Source organism: Hyla sarda, chromosome 7, assembly GCF_029499605.1.
Source record: "Hyla sarda isolate aHylSar1 chromosome 7, aHylSar1.hap1, whole genome shotgun sequence".
In the NCBI taxonomy this organism is placed as follows: Eukaryota; Metazoa; Chordata; class Amphibia; order Anura; family Hylidae; genus Hyla; species Hyla sarda.
The window spans coordinates 183,413,341-183,434,452 of record NC_079195.1 but is presented as its reverse complement, the minus strand read 5'-3'; the positions used below and the strand labels follow the sequence as shown (position 1 = coordinate 183,434,452).

At 45.9% G+C, this 21,112-nt stretch overlaps 1 protein-coding gene across 9 annotated transcripts in view; it reads right to left on the bottom strand.

The window, feature by feature from the left end:
- Positions 1-21,112, bottom strand: part of STX3 (syntaxin 3) — a 243,052-nt gene that overhangs the window by 40,036 nt on the left and 181,904 nt on the right. Inside the window, exon 1 of one of the 9 annotated variants that reach the window (XM_056531724.1) lies at positions 14,455-14,782. The exons of the other annotated variants lie outside the window; for them this stretch is intronic. Coding sequence (XP_056387699.1) covers positions 14,455-14,484 — 30 coding nt within the window. The 5' untranslated portion in view covers positions 14,485-14,782. Of the gene's footprint in view, positions 1-14,454; positions 14,783-21,112 lie in introns of those variants that run through there. 9 annotated transcript variants of the gene reach the window in all.

The following is a 21,112-nucleotide window of genomic DNA, read 5'->3' as shown; positions in this document are numbered from 1 at the left end:
TAACATAGGTGGTAATGTAACCTAACTACCATATCGAGGTAACATCCACATGAATGCCAGGATCCAAAGTTTCCCAGCTAAAGAGCGCAAAGTGCATCACACTGCCTTGTCTAATTCTAGTATTGAACCTTGTTATTATCTTTTTTCCAGGCTAGTGACAAACACATGCGCCCAGCAATCCACATGATGTAAAAGAAAGCATGATTCATTAGATCAGGCCCACTTTGGGTCACTTACCACATGCATCAATGAGCCTTTTACCATCACCACATTGCTGGTTTGCCACATATACTTTCTTGAACCACTCTAAGTAGGTACTCACCACTGTGTACTGGAAACACTCCACAGGATTAGCTTTTTTTTGGAGTTTCTTGAGATCAGTCATATAGCCATCACAGTATGGCCCTTGTCAGGGTAGCAAAGACTTGTATGATATATATGTGGTAAGCTGTAGGGGTGTAGGGTAAACAGGGGTGTTGCAGAGTAGTGATGCAGGGTGTAGCATTAACCCTTGCTTGTTGTGACGCCAGGGTGAGGGCTTCCTCTATGTATATGTCCTACCGCCACCCGTCCCAGGAACAATAGGGAGGAATAAACTATTGTCCACAGCAGAAGTTGTAGTAAACTAAAAATAGTTTTACTGCAGATTTTATGCAGATGCAGATAACAGTCTTTACAAGAGGACCGGGATTTAGGCTCCTCACAGGTTGGCTGGGACTTTGTAGTGAAATAAGCTTTGATTTTGCTGTTCGCTGTTCCACTGAATTTAGGGGTATGTTTAGGTTCAGTAGTCACGTAGGATTGGTAAGATTGGAGTTGGATTAACTCACGGTTTAGAAGGCTGCTGAAGTTGAAGGCTTCAGGCCTAACTTGACTTGAAGAATTGTACGGAGTTGTGCTTGCTTTCATATCCCGAGGGAAAGAAAAGAGAGCGATTATTGGATACAGCGCCCTTATATACTGAAGGGCAGGATCAAAGCTTATTGGTTCCCAAACCTGTCAGTCCTGACCCAAAGCATTATGGTCACATCACGTGACCCCATCACATGACCCAAAGGTGCTTGAACCTTTCATAACACAATTCACTAGTGATCATATCACCTAAGGTCCTGTACATTTATTACACTATGACAAAATATATTAAATATATACATTTTTGAATAGCATTATGAGGCGACTAGGGGTTAACCCACCAGGAGAGCCCCGAAAGCATGGAGGAACTCTGACTGTGGGGACTTACGACAAAGGTACGGGACCAAGTCCAGTACCGGGACACCACATATATACATATATACACACCTTTCTGATTACTAGGGATTCAACATACAACATGTTTAATTTACTATGGTCTGTCACACACCATCATACCGTATATGCCGGCGTATAAGACGACCCCCAACTTTTACAGTTAAAATATAGAGTTTGGGATACACTCGCCATATAAGACTACCCCTCCTACCGCTCCCCCCACATTAGGTAGCAGGGATGTGGGAATCCTATCGCCCGACGGCCGGGACAAGTAGTTTTGGGCGCCGGGCAGGTGAATTTTTCATAGATTTAGCCCTGTATCGGGCTAGCAGGGCCGGACCGACTTCGGAAATCTCACACCCGCGCTCAGGGTGTATGAAGGGGGCGGCGGCCCCCAGCTGATTTCATTAGCCGGGGGCCGCTGCTCAGAGAACCCACCCAGTGCCCCAGTCTGTCCTCCTCACACACAGAAATCCTCCCCGTGCAGTCTATCCTCCTCACACACAGAAATCCTCCCCGTGCAGTGCAGTCTATCCTCCTCACACACAGAAATCCTCCCCGTGCAGTGCAGTCTGTCCTCCTCACACACAGAAATCCTCCCCGTGCAGTGCAGTCTGTCCTCCTCACACATAGCAGTCATTATGGAGGTCAGGAGCTGTGCACAGACGTCCTCTCTCCCCTCCCCCCCTGCTCTGTGTTTTCCCCGTGCAAACTTGCAGCCTCTCCGTGGTAGATGAGGTCCTGTGGAGACAGAGCAGGGGGATGGGGGGAGGGGGATGGAGCTGTGTGCGGGGGAGGGGAGGAGCTGTGTACGGAGCTGTGTTCGTCCTCGCTCTCCCCCTGCTTCTTGTGTAATGTAGAGCAGGGGGGGGTGTGTGTGAAGCTCAGGTGAGGAGGCCGAGCATGCAGGCAGCGGGAAGGGTGGTTGTATATGTAATGTATAATTGGGGGGGGGGTATCAGCAGCGGGTGTATGTATGATGTGTGCATATGTATGGTGTATATGTATGTTGTATGTGTATGGTGTATGTGTGTATGTGTATGATGTCTGTATGTATGATGTGTGTATGTTGTCTGTGTATGTGTGTATGTAATGTATGATGGGGAAGCAGCGGTGTGTGTATGTATGATGTGTCTGTATGTATGATGTATGTATGTAATGTATAATATAGGGGGAAGTGTCCGGTGTATGTATATGTATGATGTGTCTATGTATGATGTTTGTGTGTATGTGTTATGTATAATATAGGGGCAGTGGCTGGTGTATGTATGTATGATGTGTCTATGTATGATGTATGTATATACTGTATAATATAGGGGGCAGTGGCCGGTGTATGTATGTATGATGTGTCTATGTATGATGTATGTATATACTGTATAATATAGGGGGCAGTGGCCGGTGTATGTATGTATGTATGATGTGTCTATGTATGTATATGCTGTATAATATAGGGGGCAGTGGCCGGTGTATGTATGTATGATATGTCTATGTATGATGTATGTATATACTGTATAATATAGGGGCAGTGGCCGGTGTATGTATGTATGCATGATGTGTCTATGTATGATGTATGTATATACTGTATAATATAGGGGCAGTGGCCGGTGTATGTATGTATGATGTGTCTATGTATGATGTATGTATATACTGTATAATATAGGGGGCAGTGGCCGGTGTATGTATGTATGATATGTCTATGTATGATGTATGTATATACTGTATAATATAGGGGCAGTGGCCGGTGTATGTATGTATGATGTGTCTATGTATGTATATACTGTTTAATATAGGGGGCAGTGGCCGGTGTATGTATGTATGTATGATGTGTCTATGTATGATGTATGTATATACTGTATAATATAGGGGCAGTGGCCGGTGTATGTATATGTGTATGTATGATATGTATATGCATGTATCTTTTGTACAGGGGCGGACTGACAAGTGCTGCTGCCAGTTGTGCTAATTTTTATTATTTATTTTTAGTGGTTTCTGGCCACCCGCACTAAATTGCACCACCAGAATCTCCCCCCCCCCCCCCCCTTCATACTGATCCGCCGACCAAGAGCCCCACAGATGCACGCAAACACGCCCGAACCAAAACTACCACTTCCAGCATGTTGCACCATAACCTAAACTGTAGAACTATAAAGTGCAACATGCTGGGAGTTATAGTTTTGGTTCGGGTCAGCTGCAGAGCCATAGGCTGTATCAGGGCATGCTGGGTGTTGTAGTTACTAACTGTAATTCCCAGTATTCCTTGACACAGACTATGGCTCTACAGCTGACACGAACCAAAACTACAACTCCCAGCATGTTCCACAATAACCTTAACTGTACTACTATACAGTGCAACCTGCTGCAACACCCACACAACCATAGGCTGTATCAGGGCATGCTGGATGTTGTAGTTATCTACTAACTAAATGCAACTTCCAGCATTTTCTGACACATAAATTAGAGTAAATAAAATGCACCACACAAACTGGAGAAGCAGAACACCCCCACCCCCCCTGCCCTGTAACACAGCGGCGTTCACTGTTATCCAATCAAAAGTCTCTGTGTATAAGTCCCTATGAAGACTTAAAAATAGTGATTAAAATATTTTAAAAAAGTGCGTATATATGTGAATAAGCCCCTTTCTTAATAAAAGTTCTGATAATAAATGGTTCCGATAAAAACTACAGATCACGGCACGTAAGATTACCCTCATACATCCCTGTATATGGAAAAATTGGCGTTATAGGGGTCAGATGGGGGGGGGGGGCTTGCCTCAGGTGTAAAAGGAGCTACAGCTCTCCCGCCGCTAATAGCCCGGCATGGCCGCTATTAATCCATTAGATCACCGCTGTCTAAGTTGACAGCAGTGTCTAAAGGGATCTTATATCCATCCCTGGTGGTCTAGTGGGGGGGATCGTACTATTTTGGTTGAAATTATTTTATCTACCAGGACGAGTGGATTTTCTTGAGTGACAAGTAGATTGTGTTCCGCTTTAGTCCCTTGGACAAGTAGTTTTTTTTTCAAATTTCCATACCCCTGAGGTAGGCATCATGTTCCCCCACATTAGGTAGGCAGTATAGTTCCCCCCACATTAGGTAGGCAGTATAGTTCCCCCCACATTAAGTTGGCAGTTCCCCCACATTAGGTCGGCAGTTCCCCAACATTAGGTCGGCAGTTCCCCCACAATAGGTCGGGAGTTACCCCACATTAGGTCAGCAGTTACCCCACATTAGTAGGCAGCTCCCCCACATTAGTAGCAGCTCCCCCACATTTGTAGGCAGCTCCCCCCACATTTGTAGGCAGCTCCCCCCACATTAGGTCAGCAGTTCCCCCACAATAGTACGCAGCTCCCCCCACATTTGTAGGCAATTCCCCCACATTAGGTCAGCATTTCCCCCACAATAGTAGGCAGTTCCCCCACATTTGTAGGCAGCTCCCCCCACATTTGTAGGCAGCTCCCCCCACAATAGTAGGCGGCTCCCCCCAACAGACATACAGCTTCCAGCCATATACAGTGTATGACTGGAGGCTGTATGTCTGTACTGGTCTGCCCCCACAGTGTTCCGATCATCGCTCCTCCGGCCCGGGTCACCATCTACTGCTATGGCCTATGGACCATAGCAGTAGGTGCCAGGACCGGGGAGCGGTGACCAGTTCACTTAAGATAGCACGGCCGGTCACTCACCAGGCCCCGGTCGGCGGGCGTCCTCCTGCGGTCCTCCTGGTTCCTTTGCTCCTCTACCTCTATGGTTGTACGCAGGGGACGTCACTGACGTCCCGTGCGTACAATCATAGAGACGGAGGAGCCGACCGCAGGAGGACGCCGGGGAATGGTAAGTGACCGGCGGACATCCGTATGTCCCGAAAAGTTTTTTCGGGATACAGGGATGTTCGGCATAGGAATACCTATGATTATCTGCCCGGGCCGGCTCCCGTGTAAGGCTGCAGGTGGGGGCCAGCCAGAGCAAGTAAAAACGAATACTGTATACTAAAAACCAGGGGGCCTCCAGCTGTTGTAAAACTACAACTACCAGCATGCCCGGACAGCCTTTGCCATGCTGGGAGTTGTAGTTTCACAACAGCTGGAGGCACCCTGGTTCTTAGTATACAGTATTAGTTTTTACTTGCTCTGGCTGGCCCCCACCTGCAGCCGCACACAGGAGCCGGCCCGGGCAGATAATCAGAAGTTTTCCTATCCCGGACCTCAATACCCGACATATAAGACGACCCCCGACTTTTCAGAAGAAAATTTGGGGTTAAAAAGTCATCTTCTACGCCGGGATATACGGGTAAGTTAAATACAACATCAACTTACAATCCCTCCGAGCATCAGTGACATCAGCCATCCAACCAGGCAGGACAAGAAGTCAGCAATTCCGGCAGGCAGTGGCTTTTCTGAGTAGTCCTGGTGGGTGGCAGCTGTATCATTCAACAGGTCTGGGCTCCTCACCTCACCAGACTCCTCCTCCCTCTGCACTGCCGGACAGTGAGCCACTTTATACCCATCTCTGATATACCATCTGTAAACTTTGTGTCTGTATCCCAATTCTCAATAAGGTATCAAATAATAGTAGTTTACTCCATATCCATAATGAACAGGACGCGTTTCGGACTCAAGCCTTGCTCTGTTGTGACAGGCGTTGCCTGATTCCCCCGTTTCCATCTGCCGCCTCCCTGCTTTCTCACCCTCTTCATGAGTTTGTAAAGTGTTAATGTAATTTTATGCCATAATGGTGACTTTATTTCACAATTCTACTAAAAAATTATTAAAAAATTCTACAAAAAAAAATAATAAGACAGTAGATTAGGAACTTCCCCAACAATTAAAGGCGTTATTTATTAATTATTTTTTTTATTTTTTTATATATATATATTTTTTAAGTATGCCCATTGTGTAGGGTATAAAAAAAAAAAAAAAACTTTACTTAGCTCCAGAGCTCCTGTGGTCCCCCTGTTGTTCTGCTCCTGTCCTTTCAGCTATCATCTTCCTGAGCTGCTGCGCGACATGTTGGGCCGAGAAGCACCCGGGTCCGGTGTGTCAGACTGCTTCGCAGTAAATTGCTGGCTGAAGCGATGTCCCTCCTCAGCTAGCAATTCGCTGACCTGCAGTATGACACACTGCGACAATCATGCTGCAGCTCTGAACAATTGATGCGGAGCAGGACATTGAAGGCATTGTGGGAGCACTGGAGGTGAGTAAAGGTTTATTTTGTTATTCCCCAAACAAATGGCAAAAAATAAAAACAGCTGCTGGATAACCCCTTTAATCAGGGCACAGCGGATGGCACAGAGGGGTGGGGCTTATTCAGTTGGCTCCCATTGTTTTTCCTCCTCTTTTAAGCTGAAAATGTTTGGAATGGGATGAGTGACATAGTAATAGTTTAATCAGCAACAACACATCCAAGTGACCCATGAGCCATGTTGTGTATACCCAGTGTAACACAAACAAGTTACACAACACGGGGAGGGAAAATGGCTAATTGGGCCCACTTTTGTTGCCAAGGTTTAGACTTCTATTTTGAGGGGGACACAACATTAAAGGGGTACTCCGGTGAAAACCTTTTTTTTTTTCTTTAATCGACTGGTGCCAGAAAGAAAAATCTTAATCCTTCCAGTACTTATCAGCTACTGTATGCTCCACAGAAAGTTATTTTCTTTCTGAATTTATTTTCTGTCTGACCACAGTTCTCTCTGCTGACACCTCTGTCCATGTCAGGCACTGCCCAGAGCAAGGGCAAATCCCCATAGCAAACCTCTCCTGCTCTGGATAGTTCCTGACATGGACAGGGGAGTCAGCAGAGAGAACTGTGGTCAGACAGAAAAGAAATTCAAAAAGAAAATAACTTTCTGTGGAGCATACAGCAGCTGATAAGTACTGGAAGGATTAGGCTTTTTAAATAGATGTAATTTACAAATTTGTTTTGATTTAAAAAAAAAAATGTTTTCCACTGGAGTACTCCTTTAAACACTGTTATACAGGATGTCCACTCAGTACTTAAAGGGGTACTCCGGTGGAAAACTTTTTTTTTTATTATCAACTGGTGCCAGAAAGTTAAACAGATTTGTAAATGACTTCTACTAAAAAAATCTTAATCCTTCCAGTACTTATTAGCTGCTGAATACTACAGAGGAAATTCTTTTCTTTTTGGAACACAGAGCTCTCTGCTGACATCTCTGTCCATTTTAGGAACTGTCCAGAGCAGCATATGTTTGCTATGGAGATTTTCTCCTACCCTGGACAGTTTTTAAAATGGACAGAGATGTCAGCAGGGAGCACTGTGCTCGTGATGTCAGCAGAGAGTTCTGTGTTCCAAAAAGAAAAGAATTTCCTCTGTAGTATTCAGTAGCTAATAAGTACTGGAAGGATTAAGATTTTTTTAATAGAAGTAATTTACAAATCAATTTTGTCCCGACTCGGCTGCAGCGAAGTCCCAACTCGGCCGTCGATAGGCTGAGCGGCACTGTGATGTTTTCGGCCCCGGCAGCAGGTGCCGGGGCCGAAAACATCACACTGCCGCTCAGCCTATCGCCGGCCGAGTCGGGACTTCGCTGCGGCCGGTGATTGGCTGAGTGCAGTATGACTCGCCGACCACCGGCAACCAGGAAGAGGATCGCGGCGGAGACCGGAGTAGGTTACCGGAGGCACCGGGGGAGTTTTTTACTGCCAGCAGTATGGAGGACAATTTTTCTATTCTGGAGTTTGCCTTTAAAGGGGTTATCAGGCCAAAGACATCTTTGGGGCTATTCACTATTTTAAAGGTGTTATCAGGCCAAAGACATCTTATCCCCTATCGATCAGACATCTTATCCCCTATCCAAAGGATAGGGGATAAGATGTCTTTGACCTGATAACCCCTTTAAAATAGTGAATAGCCCCTTTAACCTTTACAATGGAACACTGAATGTTTTAGTTCCGCCTATGTTTGTCTGCACATATACAGACAGCTTTGTGTATTCACAGTCAGCTATGATTGCAAACGCTGCTTTGTAGAGTCAAATAAAGCAAACAATACCTATATTCCCTATATCTTGTATTTTCCCAAACGCCTGGCCTGGACAGTTCCGCAGTGCCCCACCTTTATTCTGTTACCAAACCCAAACAGTGGGATCAATGCTGATTATAATGTTGATATCTATGACAAAAGAACGGGCATTCCTTTGTTGGTTCATGGTTAACGTCCACATAGAGAAATCCAGAGTCCATGATATCATATTGAGAACCCAAGGCTTTTGTAAAGCCCCATGATCTGTCCCGTTAAAACTCCAGTGCTCCTGCATAGGCTCCAAACTGACTACACCTGCCCGTGGTGGGACCAGTTAGGGACCCACTTGTCTCACATGGTGTGGGATTGCGCTATTTTAGTTCCTTTCTGGAGGGAAGTGCTCTTGCTTATGCGCACAGTATATGGGATTCATTTGCCATTGGAGCCTAAACCATGTTTGGTGGGCCTTATAGGATGTGGGGCGGAGACCTCTGGGGTTGAGGTTGGTGTCTTACAAATATTATATTAGACCAGGAAACTCTTAGCTTAAAAGGGTACTCCACTGGAAAAAAAAAAAAAAAAAAATTTTTTTAAATCAACTGGTGCTAGAAAGTTAAACAGAATTGTAAATTACTTCTATTAAAAAAAAATCTTAATCCTTCCAGTAGTTATCAGCTGCTAAATGCTCCACATTAAGTTCTTTTCTTTTTATATTTCCTTTCTGTCTGACCACAGTGCTCTCTGCTGACACGTTTGTCCATTTTAGAAACTGTAAAGAGTAGGAGCAAATCCCCATAGCAAACCTCTCCTGCTCCGAACAGTTCCTAAAATGGACACAGGTGTCAGCAGTGAGCACTGTGGTAAGACAGAAAATAAATTAATAAAGAAAATAACTTCCTGTGGAGCATTTAGCAGCTGATAAGTACTGGAAGGATTAAGATTTTTTTTAATAGAAGTAATTTACAAATCTATTTAACTTTCTGGCACCAGTTGATTAAAAAAAAAAATGTTTTCCACTGGAGTTCCCCTTTAATACTGGCTGAGAGCAAGTCCACCTACCGTAGCTGAACTTAATGCTCAAGCTTCACTCATTCTTCCTTTAGAAAGAGATATTTCTGAAAAGCTTTAGGCTACACGTAAGTTCCACGTGGTCTGGGGCACCTGATTGCATGATATGGGGCCCTTGATTTGGCTCTGACAGTCCTTAAAGGCGTACTCCGTTGCTAGGATAGGGGATAAGATGTTTGATTATGGGGGTCCCAGAGGCTGTGGTCGTGACGTCATGCCATGCCCCCTCATGTCATCATGCCACGCACCACCATTTATGTCTATGGGAGGAGGCGTGGCAGCCATCATGCCCCCTCCCATAGACATAAATGGAGGGGGCGTGGTGTGACATCACAAGGGGGCATGGTGTGACATCACGACCACAGCCTTCCACTAAAGCTTTCTGAACATAATGTTGAGAACACTGGGTGCCTGCACAGAGATTGCGGGGGTCCCAGCGGCCAGACCCCGCGATCAGACATCGTATCCCCTATACTTTGGATAGGGGATAAGATCTCTAGCAATGGAGTACCCCTTTAAAGGGTTTTCATCTCCTTCTTTTAGTGGGAAGTTTTGAGTTAATTGTCTTCAGCATTCCGTACTATCTCATTACATGCTGCTGTTATTTCTGCTCTGACTTTTTGATATGATTTTATGTGCCAACTTCTCTGTATTTATGATAACTGGGGCGCTATTATTCTCTGCCAATATTCTGACTTTTTGGAGGTGGACGCAGATGGACTTGGACTTATGGTGGACTTGGGACCGCTTTGTTTGTGGGTGGGGTGGGTGGTGCTGTTGTGGTGGGTTTTTCTGGGAGGGAGGTGGTTTGTGTATTTGATGCATTTCCTGTGATAATGCATCTTTTATGAACACTCTCAGGGCGTACACAACTATTAAATAAAGCAGCAGGGATTAGGGCAAATAAGTATGATATATTTTTATTTTTGCATCACCCAGGGATTTTTCTAAGAAAACTATTTGTCCCCAGATAACCCCATTAGGGCACTCATAATCCAACGGTCTAAATGTGTATGAGGGCCTCCTGACTCTACACTGACAGAGAGATGTCCGGAAAGGGAAAGATTGGACATGTTGGATTCCAACTGCCTGATCCCTTGTTTTTGGGGAAATAGTCTACTGCAAAAGGAGCCAACACATGAATACTTACCAAGCCAATCCCATGAGGTATTGGAAGCGATTGCTGTCGGCAGGCAGCTAGTGAGAGTGTACAGTATAGTTTGTGCCTATTATTAGATTTTTTCTTTATATATATAAATGTGACTGTGAGACGTGTCATGCAACATAGCAAGATATACAAAGTTAGTCAAACTGATGAGAATGTAGTATGTGAATAAGAAAGCATCTGATATATTTAAGGGGTACTCCAGAAAGTTAAACAGATTTGTAAATTACTTCTATTAAAAAATCTTAAGCCTTTCAGTATTTTTTAGGAGCTGTATACTTCAGAGGAAATGCTTTTGGATTTCTCTTCTGTCATGACCACAGTGCTCTCTGCTGACCTTTGCTGTCCATTTTAGGAACTGTGTAGAGCAGCATATGTTTGCTATGGGGATTTTCTCCTGCTCTGGACAGTTCCTAAAATGGACATCAGAGGTCAGCAGAGAGCACTGTTGTTATGATTCGGCTAGCTGGATGTGGATCCTCTGTGTCAGTGAGGGATAGGCGTGGACCGTGTCGGTGGACCGGTTCTAGGTTGCTACTGGTTTTCACCAGAGCCCGCCGCAAAGCGGGATGGTCCTGCTGCGGCGGTAGCAACCAGGTCGTATCCACCGGCAACGGCTCAACCTCGCTGACTGCTGAGAAGGCGTGGGACAGAAGGACTAGGCAGAGGCAAGGTCAAACGTAGCAGAAGGTCGTGGGCAGGCGGCAAGGTTCGTAGTCAATAGCAATAGCAGAAGGTCTGGAACACAGGCTTTGGACAACACTAAACGCTTTCTCTGGCACAAGGCAACAAGATCCGGCAATGCTGGGAAGGGGAAGTGAGGAAATATACACAGGGAGCAGGTGGAAGCTAATTAGACTGATTGGGCCAGGCACCAATCACTGGTGCAGTGGCCCTTTAAATCTTAGAGAGCTGGCGCGCGTGCGCCCCAGAGAGCGGAGCCGCGCGCGCCAGAACATGACAGCCGGGGACCGGGACAGGTAAGTGGCTTGGGATGCGATTCGTGAGCGGGCGCGTCCCGCTATGCGAATCGCCTCCCCATCGTGAATGTCAGTGCAGCGCTCCCGGTCAGCGGGTCTGACCGGGGCGCTGCAGAGAGGAGAACGCCGCGAGTGCTCCGGGGAGGAGAAGGGACCCGGAGCGCTTGGCGTAACAACTGTGGTCGTGACATAAGAGAAATCCAAAAGGAAAGGCATTTCCTCTGTAGTATACAGCCCCTAAAAAGTACTGGAAGGATTAAGTTTTTTTAATAGAAGTAATTTACAAATCTGTTTAACTTTCTGGCACCAAAAAAAAAAAAAAAAAAAAGTTTTCCACGGGAGTACCTCTTTAAGATGGTAGGTCCAATATAAATATAATATACCTGAGTAAGTGTCACAATGAGAGCATAGAATGCAACAGAACAGTAGATCGCCAGAAATGATATCACTAAATCTAAGCCTGGTTTACATATTATTGTACACAGTCCAATCATAGACCACAAACACTATAAAATATAACATCATAATAGTAATAGTACTGTGAAGCTCATCAGTATTCCATTAAAGGGGTAGTCCAGTGGTGAAAAATGTATCCCCTATTATAAGGATAGGGGATAAGTTTCAGATCGCGGGGGTCCGACCGCTGGGGCCCCTCGCGATCTCTCTGTACGGGGCCCCGGCTCGCTGGCCAGATAGCGCGTGTTGACCACCACAGAAAGCGGCGTCTGACACGCCCCCTCAATACATCGCTATGGCAGAGCCGGAGATTGCCGAAGGCAGCGCTCCGGCTCTGCCATAGAGTTGTATTAAGGGGGCGTGTCAGCCGCCGCTTCGTGCGGTGGTCAACATGCCCCCTTCCCGCGGGCCGTCGGGGCCCCGTACAGGAGATCGCGTGGGGCCCCAGCGGTCGGACCCCCGCGATCTGAAACTTATCCCCTATCCATAGCATAGGGGATAAGTTTTTCACCACTGGACTACTCCTTTACCCCTCAGCAGTAGGTAAATATCCAATTATAAGACCCCCCATGGAGTCTCTGGGGGTCCAAGCCAGGATAACCAAGAAATAGGCCCAAATGTCAGAGTTTGAGTTTGTTTCCAACTAGAATGAGCTATTTTATGTCTGTTATGGGGCCTCCTTTGCTCTGTGTGTATCCCCGTCCACCATTTTGTAGCTGCTACAGTTTCCCCCACTGTAAAGGTCTTGACAGCCTGAAGTCAACTAATCTAGAACAGCAGGGTCATCAGGCTTTTCTCATCACATGACCACACTGATCCAGAAGGTGGTCGGAGATCCCCTTTATCCAGTCCACTTTTGTAGATTAAATGTATTAGTAGATCAGCCGGCCATGTTTTGTGCCGTGCTCCGTAACACATAGGAAGATCAGCTTTAGAGTTCCAATCTGCGGTCCTTTGTTCAAAATAAAAAAAAAAATGCATATGTTTTATGACCTTCCTAAATTAAAATTTTTAAATTTTTTGTTTAACCCCTTAAGGACATTTTTTTAGATGACTTTAAAGCTTTCCAGGAAAAAATGACAGACATATTTAAAGGTATAACCAAATGCACATCATTATGCCTTTGTAACACTCTGTTCATATAAACCAATGTTTCCCAACCAGGGTGCCTCCAGCTGTTGCAAAACTACAACTCCCGGCAAGCCCGGACAGCCTTTTGTCCGGGCATGCTGGGAGTTGTAGTTTTACAACAGCTGGAGGCACCCTGGTTGGGAAACACTGATATAAACAGTCAGCCCTGGTGATCATGATGTGGGGCTGATGGAGAGATTATATAGGAAGCCCCTCATTTGTATTCCATAGGTGCCCTGATAACTGACCATGGGATCTATAGGGTTAACTCAACATTTTCCCACAGGGTCGCGCAGTTTACACAGTCCAGCAGCAGGACACCCTGTTAAATTCACTATTAAATGGATTATTCAGGAATAGAAAAACAGAATCTTACAGAAACACTGCCACTCTTGTCTTCAGGATGTTTTTGGTATTGCAGCAAAGCAAATGGAGCACAGTTGTAATACCACACACACCCTGAATACAATAAAGGCACTGTTTGTGCAAGAAATCAGATAACTTCTTTAAACAATTATAGATTGTCCAAAGTGGGCACTACCATTAACACATAAACAGGGGTCCCATATTAAACATTGTAATAGGACCCTGACCAACCAAGGCAAGAAATGGGCAAAAGGAGAGCAGCACAGATATTTGAGCAATGTTTCTTCCATCATGTAAGGTGACTAATGGCAGAGCTGCTGCACACATCTTTCATTAACGAACCCAACTCGATCACATAAGCTGCTTATTAACCAATGCGAGTGATTTTACATCTTGTGCTATAAAATGCGTCATTTCTATGTGAATAGTGATTAATAAAATAACAACAATCATTCCCAGGGAAAATTCGGCATCTCTATTCTAACACTTGGAAATATTTATTGCATCTTTAGCGAAGTTTAGTACACAAAGCTTTTGCGTATCCATAGGAATTCACTTAATGTAACATTTTTACTATTACAATCGCATATAATGCAATAGAAAACAACAACAAGATGGGAACCTGAGATGCCCATTGACCCATAGACATTCACTGAGCAGACTGCAGCTATAGTGGCCCTTCACAAAGTCATTCAATGAATGGTTGTGCATCTTGTCCATTGAAGATTGCATGCCCTTGGGCAAATGACATACCAAAGACTGTTGTGTAGTCCAGAACTAAGGTGGGCTTATAACAATGAAGAGACCAAACGTTTAACCATTCACTGCCTGATTCATTTAAAAACCTGTAGAATCGGTACAACCATGATTTAATGGGCAATGATGTGCATAGACTATATGGTATCATATATTGGGGTGGAGTCTGAATTGTGGGTGACTGGGTGGTGTAGTAGTCTCATGTATTGTGACCCTGGGATGTCACAGCAGTATAACCCGTCCAACTGGTTCCCAACTGATCAACATCAACTCCCATTCCGGACCCGTCCATGTGTCACTCACCGCCTTTAGCTGCTCCAATCGGTCCTTCATGGTGCTGGTGGTCTCTTGCTAGCCACTGGCTTTCTCTCTGACTTGTTTTATCCAGAAGCTGTCCAGGCTCAAAACTTGCATGAGATGATCAGTCTGCTCTTCTGTCCCCCTATAACTCCCATTCTTCTTGACTTCTTGAAGGGCCAGACATGATAGAGTCAGCTCGTACGCCTCTCTAAGTGACAACGTCTCTCTCACTTTGTCTCTTTTCACAGTCTTGTTGTCTGATCTGGTTGTTCTGTGTTTAGTTAATCCCTTGCAGTCTTCTGTGTCACACTGATCCGGTCTGTCACATACACACAACTCCTCCCTAATCCTACCAGGAAGAGAGACGGAGGGAGGAAGGGAGGGGAAGGTGATGGTGTACAGAGACTGAGAGCGATGACCTCATCTGTTACCTGAGCAGGTGTGCGACCGCCCACATCCAGCCACGTACCTGCCTCATATACTGAAGACACAGGATAATGATATGATACTTTACAGATTTCCTTTAGGGCAACATTCCTATATAAATGCATTATTTCAACATTTGTCTTATTCCTTCACATGGCATAGTTAATGCTGTATGAGCTTTATTCCACTGTATCTTTTTTATTGCTGGTATGATTTTTTTTAAATATTAATATATATATATATATATATATATATATATATATATATATATATATAGATATAGATATAGATATATGTTACAATAATAGTAGTGATAACTACTGGTGACTAAGATCACTCTAAATAGGCCCGAAAATATTTTTGATCTCTTATTCATTGGATTCAATAGGATGGGCACCATAGACACAAATATTATTACTATAATGGCCAAGGTTAGTGGCATTATAAGAATCCTTCCAGCTAGCATTGGCCAGTGGGTATCTTGAACTAGAATTATGAGGCAGCAAACAACTTAACCCCTTAAGGACCCAGCCAATTTTCACTGTAGGACCCGGCCATTTTTTGAACATCTGACCACTTTCACTTTAAGCATTAATAACTCTGGGATGCTTTTACCTTTTACTCTGATTCCGAAACAGTTTTTTTGTGACATATTCTACTTTATGTTAGTGATAAAATTTTGTCGATACTTGCATCGTTTCTTGGAGAAAAATTCCAATATTTGATGAAAAATGTTGAATTTTTTTTTTTTTACTTTGAAGCTCTCTGCTTATAAGGAAAATGAATATTCCACATAAATTATATATTGATTCACATATACAACATGTCTACTTTATGATGGCATCATAAAGTTGACATGTTTTTACTTTTGGAAGACATCAGAGGGCTTCAAAGTATAGCAGCAATTTTCCAATTTTTCACAAAATTTTCAAAATTGAACATTTTCAGGGACCAGTTCTGTTTTGAAGTGGATTTGAAGGGCCTTCTTATTAGAAATACCCAACAAATTACCCCATTATGAAAACTGCACCCCTCAAAGTATTCAAAATGACATTCAAAAGGTTTGTTAACCCTTTAGGTGTTGCACAGGAATAGCAGCAAATTGAAGGAGAAAATTCTAAATCCTAATTTTTACACTGGCATGTTCTTTTTGAATTTTTACAAGGGGTAAAAGGAAATAAATCTTCCTAAAATGTGTAACCCAATTTCTCTCGAGTAAGGAAATACCTCATATGTGTATGTCAAGTGTTCGGCGGGTGCACTAGAGGGCTCAGAAGGGAAGGAGCGACAGTGGGATTTTGGAGAGTGAGTTTTTCTGAAATGGTTTTTGTGGGGCATGTCGCATTTAGGAAGCCCCTATGGTGCCAGAACAGCAAAAAAAAAACACATAGCATACTATTTTGGAAACTACACCCCTCAAGGCACGTATCAAGGGGTCCAGTGAGCCTTAACACCCCACAAGTGTTTCACGAATTTTTGTTAAAGTTGGATGTGTAAATGATTTATTACATTTTTTTTCACTAAAATGCTAGTTTTCCCCCAAATTTTAATTTTTTACAAGGAATAATAGGACAAAATGCCCTCCAAGGACGTCAAGTGCTCTGCTGGCGCACTACAATGCTCAGAAGAGAAGGAGTCACATTTGGCTTTTGAAAAGTGAATTTTGCTGAAATGGTTTTTGGAAGGCATGTTGCATTTAGGAAGCCCCTATGCTGCCAGAACAGCAACCCCCCCCCCCCCACATGGCATACTTTTTTTAAAACTACACCCCTCAAGGAACGCAACAAGGGATACAGTGAGCCTTAACACCTCACAGGTGTTTGACGACTTTTTGTTAAATTCAGATGTGTAAATAAAAAAAAAATGTTTTCACCAAAATGCTGGTTTTTCCCCAAATTTTACATTTTTACAAGGGGTAATAGGAGAAAATTACCCCCAAAATTTGTAACCCCATTTCTTCTGAGTATGGAAATACCCAATGTGTGGATGTCAAGTGCTCTGCTGGCGCACTACAATGCTCAGAAGAGGAGGAGCGCCATTGAGCTTTTGGAGACAGAATTTGGTTGGAATAGAAGTCGGGGGCCATGTGCGTTTACAAAGCCCCTCGTGGTGCCAGAACAGTGGAAACCCCCCACATGTGACCCCATTTTGGAAACTACACCCCTCACAGAATTTAATAAGGGGTGCAGTGAGTATTTACACCTCACTGGCATTTGACAGATCTTTGGAACAGTGGGCTGTGCAAATGAAAAATGAAATTTTTCATTTTCACGGACCACTGTTCCAAAAATCTGTCAGACACCTGTGGGGCGTAAATGCCCATTGTACCTCTTATTACATTACCGTGTTTCTCCGAAAATAAGACCAGGTCTTATATTAATTTTAGTCACAAAAAACACACTAGGGCTTATTTTCAGGGTAGGGCTTATTTATTTACGGTATGGGGGGCTGCAGCAGTGTGAAGGATGGGAGGCTGCAGGAGTGTGGAGGATGGGGGGTTGCAGGAGTGTGGAGGATGGGGGGCTGCAGGAGTGTGAAGGATGGGGGGCTGCAGCAGTGTGGAGGATGGGGGGCTGCAGCAGTGTGGAGGATGGGAGGCTGCAGCAGTGTGAAGGATGGGGGGCTGCAGCAGTGTGAAGGATGGGGGGCTGCAGCAGTGTGAAGAATGGGGGGCTGCAGGAGTGTGAAGGATGGGGGGCTGCAGGAGTGTGAAGGATGGGGGGCTGCAGGAGTGTGAAGGATGGGGGGCTCCAGGAGTGTGAAGGATGGGGGGCTGCAGGAGTGTGAAGGATGGGGGGCTCCAGGAGTGTGGAGGATGGGGGGCTGCAGGAGTGTGGAGGATGGGGGGCTGCAGGAGTGTGGAGGATGGGGGGCTGCAGGAGTGAAGGATGGGGGGCTGCAGCAGTGTGAAGGATGGGGGGCTGCAGCAGTGTGAAGGATGGGGGGCTGCAGCAGTGTGAAGGATGGGGGGCTGCAGGAGTGTGAAGGATGGGGGGCTGCAGGAGTGTGAAGGATGGGGGGCTGCAGGAGTGTGGAGGATGGGGGGCTGCAGGAGTGTGGAGGATGGGGGGCTGCAGGAGTGTGGAGGATGGGGGGCTGCAGGAGTGTGGAGGATGGGGGGCTGCAGGAGTGTGAAGGATGGGGGGCTGCAGGAGTGTGGAGGATAGGGGGACTCCTCCACACTCCTGCAGCCCCCCATACTCCTTCAGCCCCCCATCCTCTCTTTCCCCTGTCGTCCTCCACACACTTCTACCATACCCTACAGCAGTGTTTCCCAACCAATGTCCTCCAGCTGTTGCAAAACTACAACTCCCAGTAGTTTTGCAACAGCTGGAGGCACACTGGTTGGGAAACACTGCCCTACAGTGCCCCCCACCCCTCTGCCATAATAAACTTGGGCACCGGTACTCATTTCACTTTCTTACCGTACGGTACCCTCCTGCGAGATCTTCTCCTGTTGCTTAGCAGCCGGGGGCAGGGACACGTCCGTGACGTCGGCCGTGCATACGCACCGACGTTTTAGAACGTCAGCGTCCCTGCCCTGGCTGAATTACGGTAAGCTAACTTGTTGCGGGTGCCGCGGGACCAGCCAAAGGAGGCAGGGTGCTGGCCGAGGGGGGCTGTGGGGTCGGCAGGCATTAATGGGGTGGCCGGGGGGATGTGGAATCTGCGGGCATTACCGCACTGTGGTGGCCGGGCGCGGTGTCGGATCTGCGGGCATTACTGTGGCGGCCGGGGGGGGGGGGGAGGTGTGTGGAGTCTGCGGGCATTACTGTGGTGGCCATGTGGGGTCTGCGGGCATTACTGGCGGCCAACAGATTACCCCTGAACTAGGTCTTATTTTCGGGATAGGGCTTATATTGCAGCCCTACCCCATAATCCTGCTAGGGCTTACTTTTGGGGTAGGGTTTATTTTCGGGGAAACACGGTACATAAGGGGTGTAGTTTACAAAATGGGGTCACATGTGGGGGGGGGGTCCATTATTCTGGCTCTATGGGGGCTTTGTAAACACGTGGCCTGCAATTCCGGACAAATTTTCTCTTCAAAATCCCAATGGCGCTCCTTCTCTTCTGAGCATTGTAGTTCACCTGCAGAGCACTTTACATCCACATATGGGGTATGTTCTTACTCAGAAGAAACGGGGTTACAAATTTTGGGGGCTTTTTTCCTATTTTTCCTTGTGAAAATGAAACATTTTTGTGAAATTTTTTTTTTCCATTTTTCCATCCAACTTTGAAATGGGGTCACATGTGGGTATTACTTTTTTTGCGTTTATGGCAGTACCGCTGTAAAATCAGCCACCCCTGTGCAAATTACCCATTTAGGCCTCAAATGTACATGATGCGCTCTCACTCCTGGGCCTTGTGCGCCCACAGAGCATTTTACGCCCACATATGGGGTATTTCCGTACTCAGGAGAAATTGCGTTACAAACTTTGGGGGTCTTTTTTTCCTTTTAACACTTGTGAAAATAAAAAGTATGGGGCAACACCAGCATGTCAGTGTAAAATTTTTTTACACTAACAGGCTGGTGTAGCCCCCAACTTTTCCTTTTCATAAGGGGTAAAAAGGAGAAGAAAAAAAAAAAACTTTGTAGTGCACTTTCTCCCAAGAACGGGAATATCCCATATGTGGCCCTAAACTGTTTCCTTGAAATACGACAGGGCTCCGAAGTGAGAGAGCGCCATGCGCATTTGAGGACTAAAATAGGGATTGCATTGGGGTGGACATAGGGATATTCTACGCCAGTGATTTCAAAAAAGGGTGTCTCCAGCTGTTGCTAAACTCCCAGCATGCCTGGACAGTCAGTGGCTGCCCGGAAATGCTTGGAGTCGCTGTTTTGCAACAGCTGGAGGCTCCGTTTTGGAAACACTGCCGTACAATAAGTTTTTCATTTTTATTGGGGGAGGGGAGGGGGACAGTGTAGGGGGGTGTATATGTAGTGTTTTACCCTTTATTATGTGTTAGTGTAGTGTTTTTAGGGTTCGCACTGGCAGAGCTTTACAGTGAGCTTCCCGCTAGAAATTTGCGCCGTGCCGAAAAATTTGCCGCAGCTCATACTTGAAGCAGGAAACTTACTGTAAACCAGCCAGTGTGAATGTACCCTGTACGTTCACATGGGGGGGCAAACCTCCAGCTGTTTCAAAACTACAACTCCCAGCATGTACTGACAGACCGTGCATGCTGGGAGTTGTAGTTTTGCAACAGCTGGAGGCACACTGGTTGGAAAACCTTCAGTTAGGTTCTGTTACCTAACTCAGTATTTTCCAACCAGCGTGCCTATAGCTGTTGCAAAACTACAACTCCCAGCATGTACTGATGCTGGGAGATGTAGTTATGCAACAGCTGGAGGTACGCAACTACAAGTCCCAGCATGCCGAGACAGCTGTTTGGGCATGCTGGGATTTGCAGTTTTGCAACATCTGGAGGGCTACAATTAGAGACCACTGCACAGTGATCTCCAAACTGTGGACCTCCAGATGTTGCAAAACTACAAATCCCAGCATGGACAGACAGCAAACTGGCATGCTAGGAGTTGTAGTTTTGCAAGATCTAGAGGGCAGAATAGAGATCACTGTGCAGTGGTCTCTAAACTGTAGACCTCCAGCTGTTGCAATACTGCAAATCCCAGCATTCCCAAACAGCTGTCTGGGCATGCTGGGTGTGGTACTTTTGCAACATCTGGAGGGCTACAGTGTAGAGACCACTGTATAGGGGTCTCAGACTGTAGCCCTCTAGATGTTGCTAGGCAACATACCGGCTTCTGTATGATCCAGGGAGCCGTCCTCTTCTGCCGCACGACATTGCCGCCCGCGCCGATCACCGCAGCCGATCGCGTCCTGCAGCCTCCACCGATGGGTAAGTGGATCTTCTGCGCCGGTCCTATCCAATAGCAGGGATAGGAGGGGTGGCACCTCTGCCATCTCACTCCTATCCCTTCAGGGGGATCGTAGGTGTCATGGACAACCGCGATCCCCCTTATATTCCGGGTCACCATAGACCCGTATGACCCGGAATCGGCGCAAATCGCAAGTGTGAATTCACTTTTGCAAGTGTGAATTCACGATTTGCGCCGATCGCCAACATGGGGGGGGGGTCTGATGACCCCCCCTGGGCATTTGCGCAGGGCGCCTGCTGATCGATATCCTTAAGACCCAGGTACAGAAGGCGTATCCATACTCCCTGGGTCCTGTACGGGTTAAAGAGGACCTGTGGTCAGTCCAAAAAAAGGGGG